Genomic DNA, 18,197 nt, shown 5'->3' with positions numbered 1-18,197 from the left:
GCATGGTGTGGGAACAGGTTCTGCCCCGGGGTGCCCAGCTGTGGAGCAAGGCCAGGGCAGAGCCAGGGTGCTACAGCCGACCTGCCTCTCCCCGGCATCTCCCAAGCATCCCCTTGTGCCACTGCAAGCTCTGCGCTCGTGGGGAGCTTAGCTCGGATCGTTCCCTGTTGCCTCTGGGGCCTCCTGATGACGCCTCTACCACCCAAGGTGCCTCTGCGCTTTGCCAAGGGCATTTCTTGCCCACCAGCTCTGCGCACCATGTGAGGAGCTTGTGCTCAGGCAGCGGAAGGAGGGTCTCGGGTGGTCTGCGGAGGTGGAGCCTTGGGAGGGGCTGCAGCCTCGCTGCTCCGAGAACAAAGCCTGGCGGCGGCAGGCTCAGAGCTCCCACCACAGTCCCTGAGTAGGGTCCCAGCACATCCCCCCCCAAAGCCATCTGAGCCGCTTGTGGGGTGCCTGCCCCGGCCCCAGCCCCCGCGCTGGCCCCGGCAGCTGCTCCACAGCTGCTCCCAAACTCTCACAGCCTCTTAGGGCGGCTCCGGGACTGGCCTCGCTCGGAAATGCTGGTGCAAGGAGGGCGTGGGGGGAGCGGGCGGCACAGCCAGGGCCCGCGGCACCCTGTCCCATGTCCCTTTGGGGTCATCCACGGGCTGCTCTGAAGGGCTTGTCTTGGGACGAGTCACTCGAGCGACATCCCCAAGCTGCAGGAATCAGGCCCTGTGCGTACTCCATTGCTGCTCTGGCATAGAGACCTCTCCAGCGCGGTGCTGGTCCGGGCTGGGGGCAGTGCTGGGGGCAGAATCGCTGCCTGTCCTGGCAGGAGCGTTAAGATCTGGCCGGGAGTCCCTGCAGAGCCCTGCGCGGGTCAGTGCAAAAACAGGTGTGGGTTCACAAAGAGGCAAAACCTCCCGGAAAAGGGGCTTGCGGACACAGCCTGGCAGGGCTCTGAAGGGGGCTTGGAGTGGTGGGGATGGAGGGGCAGACGGGCAGCAGAGAGGCCCCCAAAAAGGCTGTATCCACTGACCTGGGTCAGTGCGTAGGGCACAGCCTACGGTGCCGTGTCCTTGGAGAGGAAACCTTGGGCACGGGGGCTCGGCGTAGGGTAGCTGAGGGCGCAGGAAGCCCGGTGTGCCACCTCCCCTGGGTGTAGCGGACGTGGGGTAGGAGAGAATCTGGGGATGGAGAGGACCACCCAGCACGAGAGGTCTCCAGGGTGCAAGTTCCCAGGAGGGGCAGTACAGGATGCGGGGTCCCCAGGGCGGAGGAGAGCCCGGGATGCGAAATCACCCGGCGTGCAGGTTCCCAGGAGGAGCTGAGCCGGGGTTCAGCGTCCCTGGGGCGGGGGATGGCCCGGGGCGCGGTGCTGCAGGGGCAGAGCAGAGCCCAGGCTGCGGGATCCCGGGGGCGAGCTGTGTGCGGGGGCGGCCCGGGGCGGGGGCGATGCTGCCCGCACCCCCGGGGTCCCGGCTCGGGGCCGGGCGGCGCGGCCGGCGGGGTGCCCTGGGGGCGCCCCGGGGGCGCGGCGGGGGCGGGGGCCGGGCGGGGGGGCGGAGGGGAGGGGAGGGGGGCCGCCGTTCGCGGCGCTAGGACCGGGCGCGGCGGCGGGCGGAGCCTCCCCGCCGCTCGCCCCTCCGCCCGGCCGCTGCGGCAGTGTCTCGGAGGCGGGCAGGCGGCCGGTCCCTCCGGTCCCCCGGCAGCATCCCGGCCCCGCCATGGCTGGCGTCGGCTTCGGGGCGCACCGCCTGGAGCTGCTCGCCTCCTACCAGGACGTGCTCGGCGAGGGCAGCCCCACCGACTGGTGAGCGCGCCCGCCGCCGCCGCCGCCGCCGCCGCCCCTTTGTCCCCGCCGCCGCCGCCGCCCTTTGTGCACGGAGCCGCCCGGTAACACCGGCCGCGCCCCGCGCTGCGCCCCCCGCCGTCCCCGGGAGCCCCGGCACACAAAGGCGGGCGGGGCGGCGGGGGGTGTGCCCGGCTCGCCGCCCCCGGTGCCCGCACCTGCCCGCCGCACCGGGCCGGGGCGCGGTCCCCGCTTTGTCTGCGCCGGGCCGGCACGTGCGAGCGCCGGGACCCGTCGGCCCCGGGAGTCCCCGGCTCGGCCCGGTCCGACCCCCAGCCGGGCAGCGAGAGCGGGGAGCGGGGGATTTCGCGCACGACGGGGAGGGCCCCGTGGGGCTCCCCGGTGCTGGGCCCGCCACCGGTTCCTCGCCATTGTCTGGAGCAGGAGCCGCGGGCAGGGGCGCCCGGGGGACGGGGGATGGGGAGGAGATCGGGACGCCGCCAGCCCGGCCCCGGTTCCGACCGGCCCCACCGGTATCCCGGCAGCGGGCGGTCCCGCTGCCCGGCGGAGCGAGGCCTGAGGCCGCGGGGGCACCGAGCATCCCCCGCCGGTCCCGCTACCCTCAGATTCCCCTAAGCTCTTGAGCTGCCACATCCCTGGGCACCCCTGGGGGGTCGTGGTGCTTCGGCCCGGGATTGCACCCCCGGGCCGGGATTGCTGCTGAGGAGGGGAGGGGAGCGGCTCTCTCCACTGGGACCTCCGGCCGCTCGCCCTGCCCGCACCCCGGTGCGGGGCACCCGGTGTCGGGGCCGGCTGGATCCAGGCCCGCTGCAGGGAGCATCACCCACTGCCAGCCCACCCGCATCTCCCAGCCCAGCCGGGCGCCGGGAGGCTGGCTGGAGCCATCTGCCCCGCCATCCCCTCCCTGCCCTCCAGGGTGCCTCCTGCATGCAGGATGAGAATGCTGCCGGCACGCTGGGGCGCATCTCGCTGGGCAGAGCCGGGGCGCTGGACGGAGCGGGGTGCTGGCTGCATGCTGTGCATGATGCCTTTGGTGGGGGGCGGACGGGGGGGGTTACTGTGCGCCCACCATCCAGCCAGGGGCACCCACCGCCCCTCCGGGATACACCCACCACCCATCCGGGGACTCCCACCTCCCAGCTGGGCTGCACTCACAGCCCAGCCGGTCAGATGGCTACGTCTAAGCTGGTCCCTACTCTTAGGACAGGGCTGTGTGGGCCTGGGCAGGTCCAGGTCCCCGGCAGCCCCCCGGGGGTCTCCGGAGGGCCCCACAGTCCCGCTGTCAGCCCAAGGGCCCTGTGGGCAAGCGCCGTGTGTGTTGCCGGCCAGGCGGCAGCTGTCAGCCCTGGGTACATCTCGCTTCCCGGCATCCGCTGCAAGGAGCCGTCCCTGCCAAAGCTGCTGAGAGCAGCAGAATCGGTTCCCGGGAAGGCGAGTGCTGGTGGCGGCTCCCCCCCACACACCTCCAGCGCTGATCCCGGCCAGGCAGTGATTCCCTGCCATCCCCATCCGCGGGGCTGAGTTTGCTCCATCGTCCCCAGTCGCTCCGTCGTCCCCAGCCACTCAATCCCATTTTCACCGGAGTGCCTGGCACTCCGAGAGAGCAGCATCCCCTCTGCAGGGCCCGCTGCGGGGCTGAGGGATCAGGGGTGATGCTGGTGGGGCTGCATCGGGCAAGGTGATGGGGACAGTCCCACGGGGAGGAGGGCCCAGCCTGGCTTGGGAGCTGCTTGGGAGGACACTGTGCCAGACCCTGGCCCTGGGCCGGTAGCGGGGAATAATACGCTCTTGCCCGGCTGGGATCCCTCTGTTTAGTCTGGGATTCCCCCTGCTCCAGCCCGGTCCTGGAGGGTCCGAGCATCCCCTCCCCCTGCCCGGCCCCGCGAAGGCTGCTGGGGCCCATTACTCGATCGGAAAGGAATTTGGTGCTGCTTTCTGAGCACGCCGACTCCCTGGAGCTCCCAGCCACATTGGAAACACATGTGCCGGGGCTGGGGCGGGAGGCTGGGGCGATGTGAGCCCTCCCTGGCCATGGCACGGGGGGTGGGCTGCCGCGGGAGCCCCGTTCTGGCACCCGGGGATGCCGCTCTGCCCACTCCGGTGAGCAGCGGGGCCATGCGAGGGCAGCGGGGCTGCGGTCTCTGGTTGTGGTGATGAGGCATCCTCAGTGGAGCCCCACGGCTGCAGGGAGCCCCCCCGGGCTGCACGGGGCATCTCCACCCACGGGTGACCCACATACCTGGAGCCCGGGGGTGGGAAAGGGCTGTATGGGTTGGGTGGAGGGATTAAAGCCCATGGAAGCGAGGTAAGCAACGCATGGTGCTGACAGCACCCACTGTGACACAGCTGGTCCCCACTGCCGGGGGTTGTGGCGATGCTGTTGGGCTGTGGGTCCCTGGGGGCACCCCTGGGGATGCTGCTGGCCCCAGCATGGCTTCCCTGTCTCCTGGAATGGAAACCTCCATCCTGGCGTGGAGTCAGGCTGTGCTGCTGAGCTCTGTCCACAGCAAGCCCCATCTGCCCTGGGAGCACCCCTGGGTTCAGGCAGCAGCCTTGTGCTCAGATACCACCCATCACGGCAGGGTTCTGGGGAAGAAAAGCAGGCAGTGGGTGCCCCCAGCACCCACAGGGCTCCCCAGGCAGTGATGCTGTGCCTCTGCCCTACTTCTTTTCTCCTGTCTGCTGCCAGCTGTATCCCACCCTGCCAGCTTCCAACCCGCTGCCCTGGGCTCCCCCAAACTTCTGCCGTCCTCTCCCATTCCTGGGGGATCAGGGGCTGCATTTGCCACCCTTCCCTGTCACAGCCATCTCAGACGGCACTTTGCAGCTGTTCCAGGCCTGGAAGCTGGCGCCGGCTGGGGCGGCCGATTAGCGGGATCGGGATGTGCGGATTAGAGTCAATCTTGTTGGTGCAATTATCTGCGGCTCCCTGCCAGGGGCGCGGGGGGCGGCGGGTGCTGGAGGCAGAGGGAGGCTCTCTTCCTCTTAGGCACCTGCCTGCTTTCCCCCTGCTTTTTAGTTCCAGCCGTGGCCCTGTTTTGGGGGTGGATCTGCCCGTAGGAACGCTCGATTCCTGTTCCCCAGGCTGTGGATTGAAGCTGCAGGCTTGAGTGAGGACGGCTTTGCTCGGCACAGCGGGGATTTTGGGGCTCTGGGAAGCGCCGTGCGGGCACCACCAGCCGAATGCTGATCGGCAGGGCCGCCCACCCGCGGCGGTGCAGGGATGTGGGGGATCCAGCACGGGTGGCCCTGGCTTTCCGGGTGCAGCGCGTGACGGTGGCAGGGAGGTTTGGGTGCCTGCCAGGCCCCGCAGGTCCCCACTGCCTGCCTGCCTCCCCCGCTCCCCTCCACTAATCACCTCGTCATCGGGGCGAGCTGCATCCCAGCTGGGATGGGGGGGGTTGCCATGGTGATGGAGGATGCTGGTTGCCTAGTGACATCCATCCCCTCGCCCACCCGCCCTGGACCAATTTGGCATGCGTGGTCCCCCCTCCGTTGCTGGCTGTGTGCCTCTGGGGAGGTGCTGGCTGGTGGGGGTCCCCACGGAGCCCCCAGAGGGGCTGGCCAGGGCATGGTGGGAGCGACAGGGGGTTTCCCATCAGCTGGGAATGGTTTCCAAGGAACAGTCTCCATGACGGCCCCATCACACTGGCGGCTCATTGATTTGCTGCTGCTGGTGCTCCGGTGTCCTCCCCCAGCCTGGTGCCTGCTGGGCTGGTGGCTCACGCAGCCGGGCACGTGAGTGGACCCGGGTCCTTCCTGGGGCACAGGGTTCTCCCCAAACCTGGTCAGTAGCTGGAAGGGTTGTGAGGGGACAGGGACGGGCAAGCAAGTTCCTGTGAGACTGTGTTGGCTTGCAGCACGGCAGTCAGTGCGTCCCTGTGCCCAAGTGACTCTTCTGTCCCCAAACCTGGGACCCTTCCCCAGAGCTGCCACCAAGGGTTGGGGAATAGGCCCTGCCCCACATCCTGTCTGCCTTGCCTGGCAGTCTGGCTCTTGGTGCCATTGATGGACAAGGGGTTGTTGTGGCTGTGGCTGTGTGCTAGTTTTGGGACAAGCAGTCAGACCCCAGGACATGTCCTGACCTCAGTGTACACGGGACGAGGAGGTTGGGGGCTGCCCTATGCTCCTCCTGGCTTTGGCTCACCCATGGTATCTCCCCAGGGCCCTCTACACATACGAGGATGGCTCTGATGACCTGAAGCTGGCAGCGTCGGGAGGTAAGGTCCTCTGTCCCCTCCGCCGGCTCGCCTGTGCCGGTGTTTCCCCTGTCACCCGTTCCTGGTGCTGGGTGCACGTGGGCTGACGGTGCTGTGCCAGGTGGAGGTTTGCTGGAGCTTTCTGGCCACTTTGAGATTCAGAAGGTGATGTATGGCTTCTGCAGCGTCAAGGACCCCCAGGCCGTGCTCCCCAAATATGTCCTCGTCAACTGGGTGAGTCTGGGGGCCATGCTGTGCTGTGTCCACAGGGATATGGCTGGGTGTGAGGGAGCTGGCAGTGGTCAGGGGCTGTGGGCCACAGTCCTGCTGCCCCTCTCAGCTCAGTCCCTCCCTGGCTGCCACAGGTGGGTGAGGACGTGCCGGACGCCCGCAAATGCGCCTGTGCCAGCCACGTAGCCAAGATTGCCGAGTTCTTCCAGGTGGGTGACGCTGGGGAGGGGCAAGATGTTGCCAGGGCACTGATCCTGAACCCTGATGGCTGCTTGCACGCCCCCAGGGTGTCGATGTCATCGTCAATGCCAGCAGCGTGGAGGACATTGACCCAGGGGCCATCGGGCAGCGGCTCTCCAACGGGCTGGCCCGTGTCTCCAGCCCGGTGCTGCACCGCCTGCGGCTGCGCGAGGACGAGAACGCCGAGCCCGTGGTAATGGCCCCATGGCAGCGCCGGTGATGGTGGCGGGATTGGGGCGTGCCTCCCGCCCGGGGCTCCTGTCTGCTGCGGCCCCTCACCCCGTGTGCCGCTGTACTGTTACCCCCCCTCGCTGATCCCAGCCCCTCCACCCTCCCTGCCTCTCCTCCGTCCCAGGGCACCACTTACCAGAAAACGGATGCCACCGTGGAGATGAAGCGGCTCAACCGGGAGCAGTTCTGGGAACAGGCAAAGGTGGGATACGGAGGGACAGTGATAGTCCCCACGGAGCGGGGTGAGCTGCTGGGCAGCCCCTTCATTCATCCTCCCCACCAGAAAGAGGAGGAATTGCGTAAGGAGGAAGAGCGGAAAAAGGCCCTGGATGCCCGGCTGCGGTTCGAGCAGGAGCGGATGGAGCAGGAGCGGCTGGAGCAGGAGGAGCGGGAACGGCGCTACCGGGAGCGCGAGGAGCAGATCGAGGAGCACAGGCAGGGCTGGGGTCGGGTGGGATGTGGGTACAGGATGGCTGCACACGTGTTGTGAGTGGCGGGGTGGGCGCGTGGGTGTCCCCCCCAGGGTGGGGTTCGGGCAGGAGCCGATGCCCAGCGCCTCTCCCGTTTCCCCGCTGCAGGCGGAAGCAGCAGAGCTTGGAGGCTGAGGAGGCCCGGCAGCGCCTGAAGGAGCAGTCCATCTTCGTAAGCGCCATGGCGGGACTGGGGCCAGGATCGGAGCTGGGGCTGCCACTGGCATTACCCCCAGGGAAGGGCTTTCCCCAGCTGGGTGCCCGGGGCTGGGAGGTGATGCTGTGTTTCTTGCCAGGGGGACCAGCAAGATGAGGACGACAGGCAGCAGTTTAGGAAATCGGAGTCAGAGGTGGAGGTGAGTGCATTGATGGCCATGCCCGGTGCTGATCCTCACTCCCCATCCAGCAGTGCCCACAGCTAGCTGGGAATGAAGCTGTGGGTTGCATGGAGGGTGGCCCCACAGCCCCAGGCCACTGGGGTGGTGGGGCTCAGCCTCGCCCATCCCCACAGGAGGCTGCTGCCATCATCGCTCAGCGGCCTGACAACCCCCGGGACTTCTTCAAGCAGCAGGAGCGGGTGGCATCAGGCAGCAGCGATGCTGTCTCACCAGGCAGCCACAGGACAGGTGAGGAGCTGCGGGGGGGCTGCGGGCACAGGGGTGGGCACCAGGAGACCAGGGCCCAGGTGAGTGCAGTCAGCTCAACGGGTTGCAGTGGGGTGTGGAAAGACCAGGGATGCAATGTGGGAAGGGGATGTAGCCTCTGCCATCACTGGCACTGTGGTTCTGGGTGGCAAGGGTATGAGGATGGCAGGGGACATCCTGCTCTGCTGTGCCACCATCACTGCCACCATCACCGCCACTGCCACTGCACCTCACGTGGCCCCTGCAGCTGGGGCAGCTTCTCAGAGGCTGGATGTCAGGTTGTCTTCAGCAAAATGGGGCTCACCCTGCTCCCTGCTGGGTGTTGTCCACTCCCGTGTCATAGCACTGTGCCCACAGCCAAGTTGGCAGCGTGGTCGGTCCGTAAGGGTGGGCAACTGGAGGTCCAGGGATGGCTTGGGAATACATCCCATGGTGACAGCTGATAGAGGCAGGAGAGAGTGAGGCAGATGTGGGGTGCTCAGTGTGCTGCCAGCTGGCAAGGAGTGCCCCATGGAGAAGCTGGGCTGCCCCACAGCCTGGGGCCCAGTGCTGGGACTCTTTTTGTGAATCTAGGGAAGGACTGTCTGTCCTGGTGGGTGCCTCCAGCCATGGGGCCGTGTCATGGTGCTGTGCTGGGGGGCTGTGCCGTGGGGCTGTGCTGGGAGGGAGCCCGTGACGTGTGTTCTTGTGTGGTGTGCCATGGGTTGTGCCATGGGCTGTGCCGTGGGGATGTGCTGTGGGGTTGTGCCGTGGTGCTGTGCCTTGGGGCACTGCTGTGGGGTTGTGCCGTGGGTCGTGCTGTGGGCTGTGTGTTCTGGCCATGCCGTGGGCTGTGCCGTGGATTCACGCTGTGGGGCTGTGCTGTGGCTGAGCAGATAGTTGGTCCCACGGCCGTGTCCTGGCCTCTCTCCCCACCTGGCCAGGCAGTGCTGCCTCACATCCTTCTGTCCTGCTGCCTTTCCATCCTCTTGTCCTGCCATTCTCCCACCATGCTGCCTTCCACCCTGCTGTGCTCCCATCCCGGTGCCCTGGTGCTCCAGCCCCGCCATGACTGCGCCAAGCAGGGACTGACCCATCTCTTTGCTCTCTCTCTCTTTCTCCGTCCGTCCGTCTGTCTGTCTTTCTCTCACAGGTCGTCTGCACTGTCCTTTCATAAAGACAGCTGACAGTGGACCACCTTCTTCCTCCTCCTCCTCCTCCTCCCCCCCACGGACCCCCTTCCCCTATATCTCCTGCCACCGCACTCCAAATCTCTCCTCTTTCTTCCCATGTAGGTAGCTGGGAGCTCCCGGGCGTGCAGCTCTGGGGGTCGAGCCGCGGGCAGCTGCCCCCCAGCCCACCCAGCCCCACGGCACACCGGACCGGCAGCGGCGGCAGCGCGGGCACCCCGAGGGGGATGGGCACCCCGAGGGAAACGGGCACCCATGTGGGGACAGTGCTCCTGCTAGGGCTGGCCCCAAGCTGGTCACTGTGCCCCTGGTGGGGGGACTTAGGGCTGGCTGTGCCCATGGGTCAGATGGGGACAGGGTAGAGCTGTGCCTGGAGAGGTGGTGGTCCACAGTGGGATGGATTAGATTGTGCCCATGGGGTAGAGTGGGCACAGGGCAGGCTCTGCCCGTGGGGCAGCTGTGGAGAGGACAGCTGTGCCCTGGATCGTGCAGCAGCGTGCCCATGGGGCAGGGTTGGGCAGCGTGGAAAAGTCTGCGCCAGAATCCCGTGCTGATGGGGCAGAAGGGAAAGGGACATCTCTGCCCTGGACCATGCAGGTCCCAAGCTGGACCATGCTGTGCCCAAGGGGCAGCATTTGGCAGTGTGGAAAAGGCTGTGCCCAGGATCATGTGAGGCTGTGCAAATGGGGCAGAAGGGGATGGAACATCTGTGTCATGGACAAGACTGCCAGACTGTCCACAAGACAGCATGGAATGGGAAAGGCTGTGCCCAAAAATGTGTGGGGCTGTGCCAGTGAGGCAGAAGGGGCCAGGTGGTTCCAGGGGCCGTGTAGGGCTGTGCCCCCACAGGCACAGTTGACAGGGCACACAGAACTGTGCCCACAAAGGCTGTGCCAGGACACAGCCGAGAGATGCGTGAGCAGAGCCAGTGTGCACCGTGGCAAGTATGGGGCCACCTGTCCCCTTGCCCAGGAGATGTGGGGGCTGAAACTCATGGGGGTGGTGGAGACACCTGGAGCCTCCACCCCACCACCCAGGAGGGGACGACGTGGTGGCAGGTACACAGTGACGTGCACTTGGCAGCTCACAGCTGGGTTGGTGTGGGGCAGGAGCAATGCTGGGGTGCTGGTTCCCCTCCTCAACGTGGGCAGCCCCCCCACACCACCCCATCTCCCTTGTCTGCAGGCAGCCAGTCGGACGCCTTCCGCAAGGCCTCGGCAGCGGGCTGCAGCCCCTGCGAGTCCAGCCCGGCCGCCACGCCGCTGGGCGAACTGGGCACCCGCGCGCCCGCTGACCAGACGCCGGCAACGCCCAAAGGTGGGCGCAGGGCTGGCGCTGCCTCCCCCTGCCCAGGGCTGCCAGGTGCATCCCCACTGCAGCCCCCTTGATCTGCTGCAGCCCCGCCAGCCGCGCTTGCATGGCTCAGTGCATCCATGCTGTCCCGCCCGCGTCCCCTGGAATATCCCGCCTGCTTCTGCTGTGCCCCACAGCGCATCCCTGCTGCAGCCCCTTGGCTCTGCTGCAGCCGCTGCAGCTGCCCGTGCATGGCTCAGTGCATCCATGCATCCCTCGGCATATCCCCGCTATCTCTGCCGTGTCCCCCAGCACGTCCCCACCGTACCTGCTGCTCTGCGCCGCTGCATCCCCGCCGTCTCTGCTGCATCCCCCAGTGCAGCCTCACTGTCATTGCTGCACCCCTACCACCTCTAGTGCATTTTCTAACTCCAGTGCATCCCTGCTGTCTCTGCTGCACCCCATGCCATGCATCCCCCCATCTCTGGTGCATTCCCCCTGTTCCATACATGCTGGCCCTCCCTGCTGCATCCCCCAGGGCACCCCTGCTGTCTCTGCTGGGTCCCCCAGTGCGATGCTGCCCAGTCTGCCCCATCCTGCTGTACATCCTTTCCAGGGTTGCTGTATCCCTCTGTGCATCCCCTCTGCCCCACTGCATCCCCAGGGCACCCCAGCCAGCTCTGCTGCTGTCACCATGTGTCCCTGCTGCATCCCCACGGGCCCCTTGGAATCCTCTGGTGCATCCCAGCTTTCCCTTCTCCATCTTCTTAGGGCACCTCTCCCGTTCCCTCCACAGCCCTTTCTCCCTCCTTTCCACTCACAAGGGATCACCTTGTCCCTCCCTGTGTCCCCTCACTTCCCAGTGCATCCCACAATCCCCTCCCTGCCCAGCCACCCCACCCATCCTTGCAGCATTCCCCATACCATGCCCAGTCCAAAGGACTCCAGACCCCCCTGAGCTGCATCCCTGTCCCTGGTGACCCCCAACGAGGTTGTTTGTCCCCACTGACTGCTGTCCCCTCCTTGCAGAATCCCCCAGCCCCAGCGCGCAGGAGCCCGGGCCAGCCACGCCCGAGCAGCACTGGCCCTTCCCGGGGCCCGAGGACAAGGCCATCGAGCCCCCCGGGGACGAGCCCAGTCCCAGGCCAGTGTGGACAGCGGGGGGTGATGCCCTGGGGGACCTGGTGACCCTGGAGCCCACCGAGCCCTCCCTGCCACCTGTGGCTGACGAGCCCCAAACTGGGGAAGCCCCCAACCCTGAGAGCCTCATCGACCTGTGGCAGAGTGACGGGGTGACTCCCCCAGCTGCCTGGCCCCTGCCTGCTGCCCCTGTCCCCGAGACACCCCCGGCCATGCTGCCCGAGGAGGGGGCCCTGCTGAGCCTGGATGAGCTGCCTGAGCCCCCCGCCACCTTCTGCGATGTGGAGCAGGAGGATGAGGATGAGGAGGAGGCAGCTGGTGAGGGAGAACCCCAGGCCCAGGATCTGGGCTGCCAGCACACGCCCCAGGAAGACACCCCGGGCCGAGAGACGCCCCCCATCACCAATGGGGAGATGGCCCCCAAGGACGGGACACCGGGTCGTGGGGAGCAGGTGAGAATCACTATGGGGAGAGGTCAGGGGGTGATGGGTGGCTAGGGAGGGTCCTGACAACCTGCCTCCACCCCCCAGGCCAGCGAGGGCTACTTCAGCCAGTCCCAGGAGGAGGAGGTGCCCCCCTCTGAGGAGCTGTCGGCCAAAGCCCCCCAGCCCGTCTTCTACAACAAGCCCCCAGGTGAGTGAGGACAGTGAGGAGGGGGAGTCTGTCCCTCTCTGGGGCACCCCAAGTCATCCTGACCCCTCTCCCTGTCCTCCAGAGATCGACATCACGTGCTGGGATACAGACCCTCTGCCCGAGGAAGAGGAGAGCTTTGGGGGGGCCCTGTAAGCCCAGGCCCCGCTGCCGGCACAGGCAGCTCGCCCCGGCCGGCGCGGGGCACGAGGGGGCTGCAGCCGGGGGCCGGGCCCCCCTCACCCCTCTGGGGCCCCGCAGGATGAGGCCTCCAGGTGGCGGCTGCCCCGCTGCAACCCCGCCCCGGGGCACCTTTTACAGCCCCCCCTTCTCCTCCTCTCTTTTTTAAGTTGTCGGTAGGAGCCGTGTCAGCCCCCCAGCCCTCCCTTAGCAGCCCCCCCCCGGTACCCCAGCGCCCCTTTGGGGGGGACGACACACGCTCGCATCCCCTGCCCGGCTGTGGGACAGGGTCCTCGTTCTCTTCGTGCCCCCCCGGGAGCCCCCTCAGTACTTTGCACGAGTTCAAAGAAAAAACAAAAAAGAAATAATAATAATAATAAATGAATATGGCAATAAAGTGATCCGACCGAGGCAAGGCTGCGGCCAGCGGCGTCCCCCCCACTCCCCAAACCCCGGCAGGGAGCTGGTGTGGGGGCTTTTACCCCTTCCCCACTCCTTCTTTGCTGGGAGTCCCATCCTCCCCTGCTTGGCCCCTGCTTGGCCCCTCTCCCCCCATTCCCCCCGGAAACTTTTTGGAAAGCACAAGTTCTGTACCGGCGGTGTGCTCATGTCTGTTAATAAATAAAGCGTCTCCCACGGGGGCTGCAGCCTGCTGGGGCAGCAGGGAGGGCTGGGAGCGGGGGGGCTACGGCTGCCTTGGGGAGGGGGCAGTCCCACCATGCCAGCCCGCCAGGAGGCAAACCCGAGCCACAAACTTTTATTCTCAAACTGTAACAAACAAAAAATTTAAGAAACAGAGCAGAGTCCGGGTCCCCAGCGCCCCCGGCCATGGGGGGGCCGGCAGGGGCCAGACGGGGAACCAGCCCCTTCCGCGCCGGCGGCGATGGCCCGCGCCGGGGCGGGTGTCCCTGGGGTGACACGAGCAACCGAAACCCCCCCACCCCCCCAGGTGCATGGCAAGGTCCGGGCGTCCCCCGTGGCCGCTGTTAGACAGCGGTAGTCCTGCCGAAGAGGGGCATGGAGACCGGGAGGTGCCAGGGTCCCGTCTCGTAGGTGTCCCTGCTGCTGAGCTCCGAGTCCGTCCAGCTGGGAAACATGCGTGGGGAGCACTCCTGCTGCAGGTAGAGGTCTGGGCAGGCAGGGCCGGGGCTGGCTGAGCGGGGCAGGTGCAGCGCTGAACCGTAGCCGGCGTCCAGGAAAAGGGGTTTGTAGCTGGGAGGCTGCTCCTGCTTCTCCAGCCGCTCATGGCTCAGGAAAGGGGCGTTGATTTTGCGGTAGAGCCCCCGCGTGTCCATCAGCACCTCGCTGTACGGCGGGGGGGGCTCTGCCATCAGCAGTGCCTCCTCATAGCACGGCGGCTTTGACAGGTCCGACTCTGCAAGGCAAAGCCCCCCCCGGACCCCTGCTGCCGTCAGCGCTGCGCCCCGGCTCTCGCGTCGTATCCCCCCCAAAACAGGGGGAGGCACGTGCTCCGGGGATGCGAGAGCCCCTCCCTGCTCCTTACCGTGCCGGCAGCTCCAGGGCCGGGGGGGTGGGATGTGGTGGGGGTGATGATGGTGATGGTGGGGCTCGAGGCGGAGGCGGTGGGGAATGGCGATGCCGGGGGGGCTGCCCCCGTAACCCTCGTAGTGCAGTGGCTCCATCTCCAGCGCGCGCAGGCTCTGCTCCCGCAGCCGCTCCTCCTGCTGCCGCTTCACCCGCCGCCGCAGGTAGCTGCAGAAGCAGCACAGCAGCACGATGAGGCCCCAGATGAGCCAGAAGCCCGCGAAGCAGGTGAGGAAGGTGTAGGTGCCCTGGGACATCACCATCTTGGCAGCCGGCCCCGGGGGGGAGGCCCCCGCCTCTCCCTGCCCTCGGGATGGGGGACGGGATGCTCAGGGCGGCGGCAGGGTCAGGGAGGACCCGGTGCTGTCAGGGCCGCCGAGGGCATCTCCCCGGGCCCGTGCCCGGCGCCGTCTCCTCTGGCCCGCGGGCGCGCCTGCCGTCAGGGGTCCGTCCTCGCCATGGAGCTGGGGGGGGCTGGAGCGGGTGGGTCAGGCCTGGGTGCGCCGGGCGGGCGGTGGGGCGGGGGGCCGGCGGGGCGGGCGGCGGGGGGACGGGGCTGCCGGGGTCCCGCTGCCCATCGCTGGGGGGGGACCGCCGGGGTGGGGGCCCTGCAACGAGACAGACGCGAGCGTGAGCGACTCGGAAACGTGGATGCCCTGTTCCCATGGTGACTCACTCCACATGCGCCGCAGCGCCTGCAGCCAGGGGGAACCGTGCCTGGCACCCCATGCACCCCCCACCATCACCCCCATAGATGCAAACCTGCGCAGCCCCCCTAGAATCGCCCACGGCACTGCTGAGCACCCTGGGGTGGGAGATGGATGCTGCAGTCCCACAGCATCATCCTCAAGATCACGGGGTGCCCAGAGGGATCCCCTTCTCTTTGCCCACCCAGTGCACCCTAAATTGGCTGCTGAGCCCTGGCAGCTCATCCCGGTGCTGCCACACAGGAGGGTGACCCGGGGAGGAGGGACAAGCAGAGGTGCCACACGTGGCGCTCACGGGAGCACGTGCACCGAAGCCATCGCTGGCCTCGCAGCCCCTGGGGATGGTGGCACCCCAGCACAGCAATGCAGGCCAGGGCTGGTGGTGATGGGAACCATCACCTTCGCCCTTTAGGCAGGGTGACAGCTCGGTCACATCCAGTCGAGCATCAAATGTCAACCGTGTGTGCCAGGGGCCCGTCCGCTCCTCAGAGAGCAGCGAGCAGCACCCATGGGTGCTCACAGGCAGGCACGTAAGCACCCGTCACCATTCTCATTATCGTGGTGTGGGAGAAAACGGGCTCGGCAGCACGGAGAGGGTGAACCTGGAGCGACGGCAGCCGAGGGCTGGGTGACCACGGCGACACCATCACTCCTTCGGAAAAGGGCGAAGGGGCGCGGGGTGCTCCATCAGCCCGCGGTGCAGGGACACGCTGCTGGCAAGGGACCACGGCAGGGCCGCCGGGTGCTGAGGGTGCCGGCGGGGCCGAAGGCCCGAGCCCGGCGGAAGGAAGAAGCGATGGGGAAGGAAGGAGCCGGGGGCCCTGACCACGCTCCGGCGGGCAGCGGGGGCTGCTCCATCACGCAGACAAACGTGTGGGCTGAGGCAGCGCCGGGATGTGGGTCTTAGGGGAAGGGGTGCCCTGGCTGAGGCCAGCTCGGTTCGGGCAGCGCTCGCCACATCGGCTGCAACAGGCTCCGCGCCGGCAGCCTGGGCATACCCGGGGAGGAGAGGTACCGTGCGGGAAGGGCCGTGGGTCGAGCCCCGGGATGACGGCCGGGGGAACACCGGGAGGCGGTGCAGGATGGGCTGCCGGCGCCGCGGACCGGGGGCGTTCGCAGCTGGGGCGTGCGGGGGGAGCGGGGCTGCCGGGGACGTGCGGGCTGGGGGAGGAGCGGGGCCGGGCTGGAGACACTCACGCCGGGCGGAGAGCGGAGCGGCCGCCGAGCCGGGCCCCGCCGGTAGCCCCGGGCCGCCCCGCTGCCCCCGGCCGCGGCCTGGGCCCCGCTGCCAGCGTCGCATCCCTGCTCGGTGCCTCCGGGGAGAGGGTGACACGCCGGCGGGGAACCTCCCCGCTCCCCGTGCCGGGCGCGGCACCCCTTCCTCATCCTCCTCCTCCCACGGGGCGCGCGCCCGCCGGGGCCGGACCGGAGATGCGCGCCCCGGTACGCGCCGCGCGCCCCCGCCGCGGCCCCCGGTGGCGGCTCCGCGCGCCCCCGCCCCGGCCCCACTGCCCCCGCACCGCGCAACAGGCGGAGGCGCCGCGCCCGCTCCCTCCGCGGCTCCCGTTACCGGCGGCGGCGGCGCACGTGGCTCAGGCGGCGGGTGGCGGCTCCATAGGGCGGCGGGGGAGGGGGCCCGGTGCGCGCCCGGTGCGCGGCACCGCCGCCGCCTCCCGGCGCTGCCTTTGTCTCCGGTGAGCGCTCCCGCGCCGCCGCCCCGCGCCGCCCCGCCCGCCCGGGCTCCCGCCCCGCCGCTCCGCCCCGCCCTCGGCTCGGGGAGGGATCCGCGGGCCCCCCGCACCCCCCGCCCCGGGACCCGCCGCCGCTCGGAGGCTACCGGCTGGGCACCGGTACTGCCACGGGAATCCCCCCCGCCGGCCCCGGTGAACGGCGGCGGGATGCCGGTGGCGGGAGGGCCAGGGCATCCCCGGGGGCGGTCGCGGGAGCCCCACGGGGCGGGGGCCGGGGATTCCCGGGTAGCGGCTCCCGGTCCGGGTGGGGTGAGGGCCCCGCGATGCCCGGTGGGGCGGTGCCACGGGCTCCCACAGTCGGTAGCCCTGCACTCGCCCTGGAGGTACCCCGGGGGTGCTGCCACCCGTTCCCCCAGTGCCATCCCCAACCTCCTCAAGGGGTGACAACTGCGTGCTCCCGGGGTGACGGCCAGCACAGGGCCACAGGCAGGGAGGGCAGCCCAGCCGCCGCCTAGACCTGAACAGCCCCTGCCACATCCCGCATGGCCACTGCAGTGGGACACGTGGCTCTGCAGGGCAGGGGTGCCAGCCTGGCCTCCAGTACAGCCCGGGACCAAAATGGCACTGGGTGTCCTGGGGTCACCCCGCTCCCTTGGGTGCCATGCCCCCAAGCAGACCCCTCGCCGGCCTGGCCTGGGCAATTGTCCCTGAACTAGGGCTCCCCCAGTCATTTGCCATCTAGTGCTTGTCACCAGCTCTTCTCTGCCGTAACTGAGGCCGGTGGTCGTGGCCCCCATGGGAGACCCCTCTGGTTCCTTCGGACTGCGCCAAGCTCGGGGTCCAGAGTGCCCGCTGTCCCTTCGCTGCGCCCTGGGGCCGTGCCAGGAGCGGGGCAGCGAGGTTTCGGGGTGGAGCCGTGCCAGATGCGGGTGGGCGATGGGTGTGGGTGCCCCACGCAGGCCACGACCCCTCCGCCGTTTCCTCCCCGTGGGCAGGGTGGCAGTCGCCCACTGCGGCTGCACACACGGGCATTGTTCTGCCGGGGCCCGGCCGGAAGGACTTCCTCCATCCCGGCCAGGGGATGGATGACCTGGGGAATCCGAGTGCTGGCAGCCCGCTCCCACCACAGCCGGGCATAGCGGCTCCGGTGCCCGGCCGAGCCCGACCACCTCGCTCGCAGCAGGGCCGCAGTGGCCACGTGTCCCCCGGCCCCCTTGGCTCTAGCCCCGACTCACCTTGCTGGAACTCTCCTCCTGCGATCCGACCTCACAGCGCGGCCACGGCAGCCGGGCACTGCCGGCTCGGTGGTTGTGGGGGTGCCCCAGCAGCACCCAGGGCGGGCAGGGGGCTGCGGCCATGCGGGGGGGCCGGGGTGCTTCCTTGAGGCATGGGGACCGCAGGGACGGGGGGCACGGAGGGGCCCACGGGCATCGTCAGGTCAGAGCAAGGGCGGGCGAAGGGAGCCAGGCCTCCGGCCCCGCCAGCGCCGGGGGCCGGGAGCTGCCTTCCCCTTCCCCTTCTCCCCACGGCGGCGGGGGGAGGCAGGCGGGGGAGCGCTCCCCGAGCCACATGGTGGGCTGGAGGAGGAGCCGTTGCCCAGGCAACAGCTGAGAGCATCCTTCACCCCTGAAAATGGTGTGCAGAGCTGCTGCCACAGCCCCACAGCGCGGGGCAGTGCTCAGGACCCCCACAGCTCGCCTCTGTCCGTAGGGTCCAGGTCCACGCACTCCAGCTCTGGACATAACACCAGCATCCCCTCACCTGCATGCTGCTACCCCTCAGCAAGGACAGGGATGGGGATGAGACACCCTGCAAAAGCTGGGACACCACTGGGCAGGTGGGAACAGGCAGAGCCACTTCCCTGCCCTGCTCAGGGCTAGCCACGGTTCTGTTCACACCCCAGCTCTGCCCCACAGACACTCTGAACATGTGACAGACACACAAACACGCTGGTGACCCCAGGACCTTGGTGCCAGGGTGCCATGGCACAGGCAGTGCCGGCAGGGCGGCACAAGCATCCTGCCTGGTGTCT

The 18,197-nt window shown here is 68.5% G+C and overlaps 2 protein-coding genes across 6 annotated transcripts; one reads left to right on the top strand and one right to left on the bottom strand.

The window, feature by feature from the left end:
* The first annotated feature begins 1,666 nt into the window (after nt 1-1,666).
* DBN1 (drebrin 1) lies at nt 1,667-12,858 on the top strand. 2 transcript variants are annotated; one of them, XM_088063545.1, is made up of 15 exons: nt 1,667-1,795; nt 5,960-6,015; nt 6,116-6,228; nt 6,360-6,434; nt 6,512-6,658; nt 6,821-6,898; nt 6,980-7,131; nt 7,275-7,338; nt 7,463-7,522; nt 7,678-7,792; nt 8,943-9,080; nt 10,165-10,296; nt 11,302-11,864; nt 11,943-12,045; nt 12,128-12,858. In XM_088063545.1, exons 1-15 carry the CDS (start codon nt 1,710-1,712, stop codon nt 12,196-12,198), a joined length of 1,953 nt encoding a protein of 650 aa, XP_087919671.1. In that variant the 5' UTR covers nt 1,667-1,709; the 3' UTR covers nt 12,199-12,858. The 2 variants fall into 2 exon arrangements, with proteins under 2 accessions (XP_087919671.1, XP_014108533.2); XM_014253058.2 differs by lacking the exon at nt 8,943-9,080.
* Nucleotides 12,859-12,979: 121 nt separating this feature from the next.
* Nucleotides 12,980-17,657, bottom strand: PRR7 (proline rich 7, synaptic). Of its 4 annotated transcripts, none has more exons than XM_088063630.1 (3): nt 17,401-17,657; nt 13,727-13,935; nt 12,980-13,624 (listed from the first exon to the last, which is right to left on the bottom strand). In XM_088063630.1, exons 2-3 carry the CDS (start codon nt 13,863-13,865, stop codon nt 13,209-13,211), a joined length of 555 nt encoding a protein of 184 aa, XP_087919756.1. In that variant the 5' UTR covers nt 13,866-13,935; nt 17,401-17,657; the 3' UTR covers nt 12,980-13,208. The 4 variants fall into 4 exon arrangements, with proteins under 4 accessions (XP_087919756.1, XP_014108541.1, XP_014108540.1 ...); XM_014253066.2 differs by lacking the exon at nt 17,401-17,657 and adding an exon at nt 14,028-14,249; XM_014253065.2 differs by lacking the exon at nt 17,401-17,657 and having other exon boundaries at nt 13,727-14,249.
* Nucleotides 17,658-18,197: the final 540 nt, after the last annotated feature.

Source organism: Pseudopodoces humilis, chromosome 17, assembly GCF_049639895.1.
Source record: "Pseudopodoces humilis isolate 2021_Gansu_Grassland_sample_001 chromosome 17, ASM4963989v1, whole genome shotgun sequence".
Taxonomy (NCBI): Eukaryota; Metazoa; Chordata; class Aves; order Passeriformes; family Paridae; genus Pseudopodoces; species Pseudopodoces humilis.
Note: the sequence above shows the minus strand (reverse complement) of the source record. Positions and strands in the feature narration are given on the sequence as shown.

Bases quoted from the DNA above. Each gene is read 5' to 3' on its own strand.
- DBN1 (XM_088063545.1), top strand. From the start codon at position 1,710: ATGGCTGGCGTCGGCTTCGGGGCGCACCGCCTGGAGCTGCTCGCCTCC. The intron at 7,523-7,677 runs GTGAGTGCATTG...CCATCCCCACAG, and splicing joins AATCGGAGTCAGAGGTGGAG to GAGGCTGCTGCCATCATCGC. The intron at 9,081-10,164 runs GTAGGTAGCTGG...CCTTGTCTGCAG, and splicing joins TCTCTCCTCTTTCTTCCCAT to GCAGCCAGTCGGACGCCTTC.
- PRR7 (XM_014253065.2), bottom strand. From the start codon at position 14,030: ATGGTGATGTCCCAGGGCACCTACACCTTCCTCACCTGCTTCGCGGGC. The intron at 13,625-13,726 runs GTAAGGAGCAGG...TGACGGCAGCAG, and splicing joins GCCCTGGAGCTGCCGGCACG to GGGTCCGGGGGGGGCTTTGC.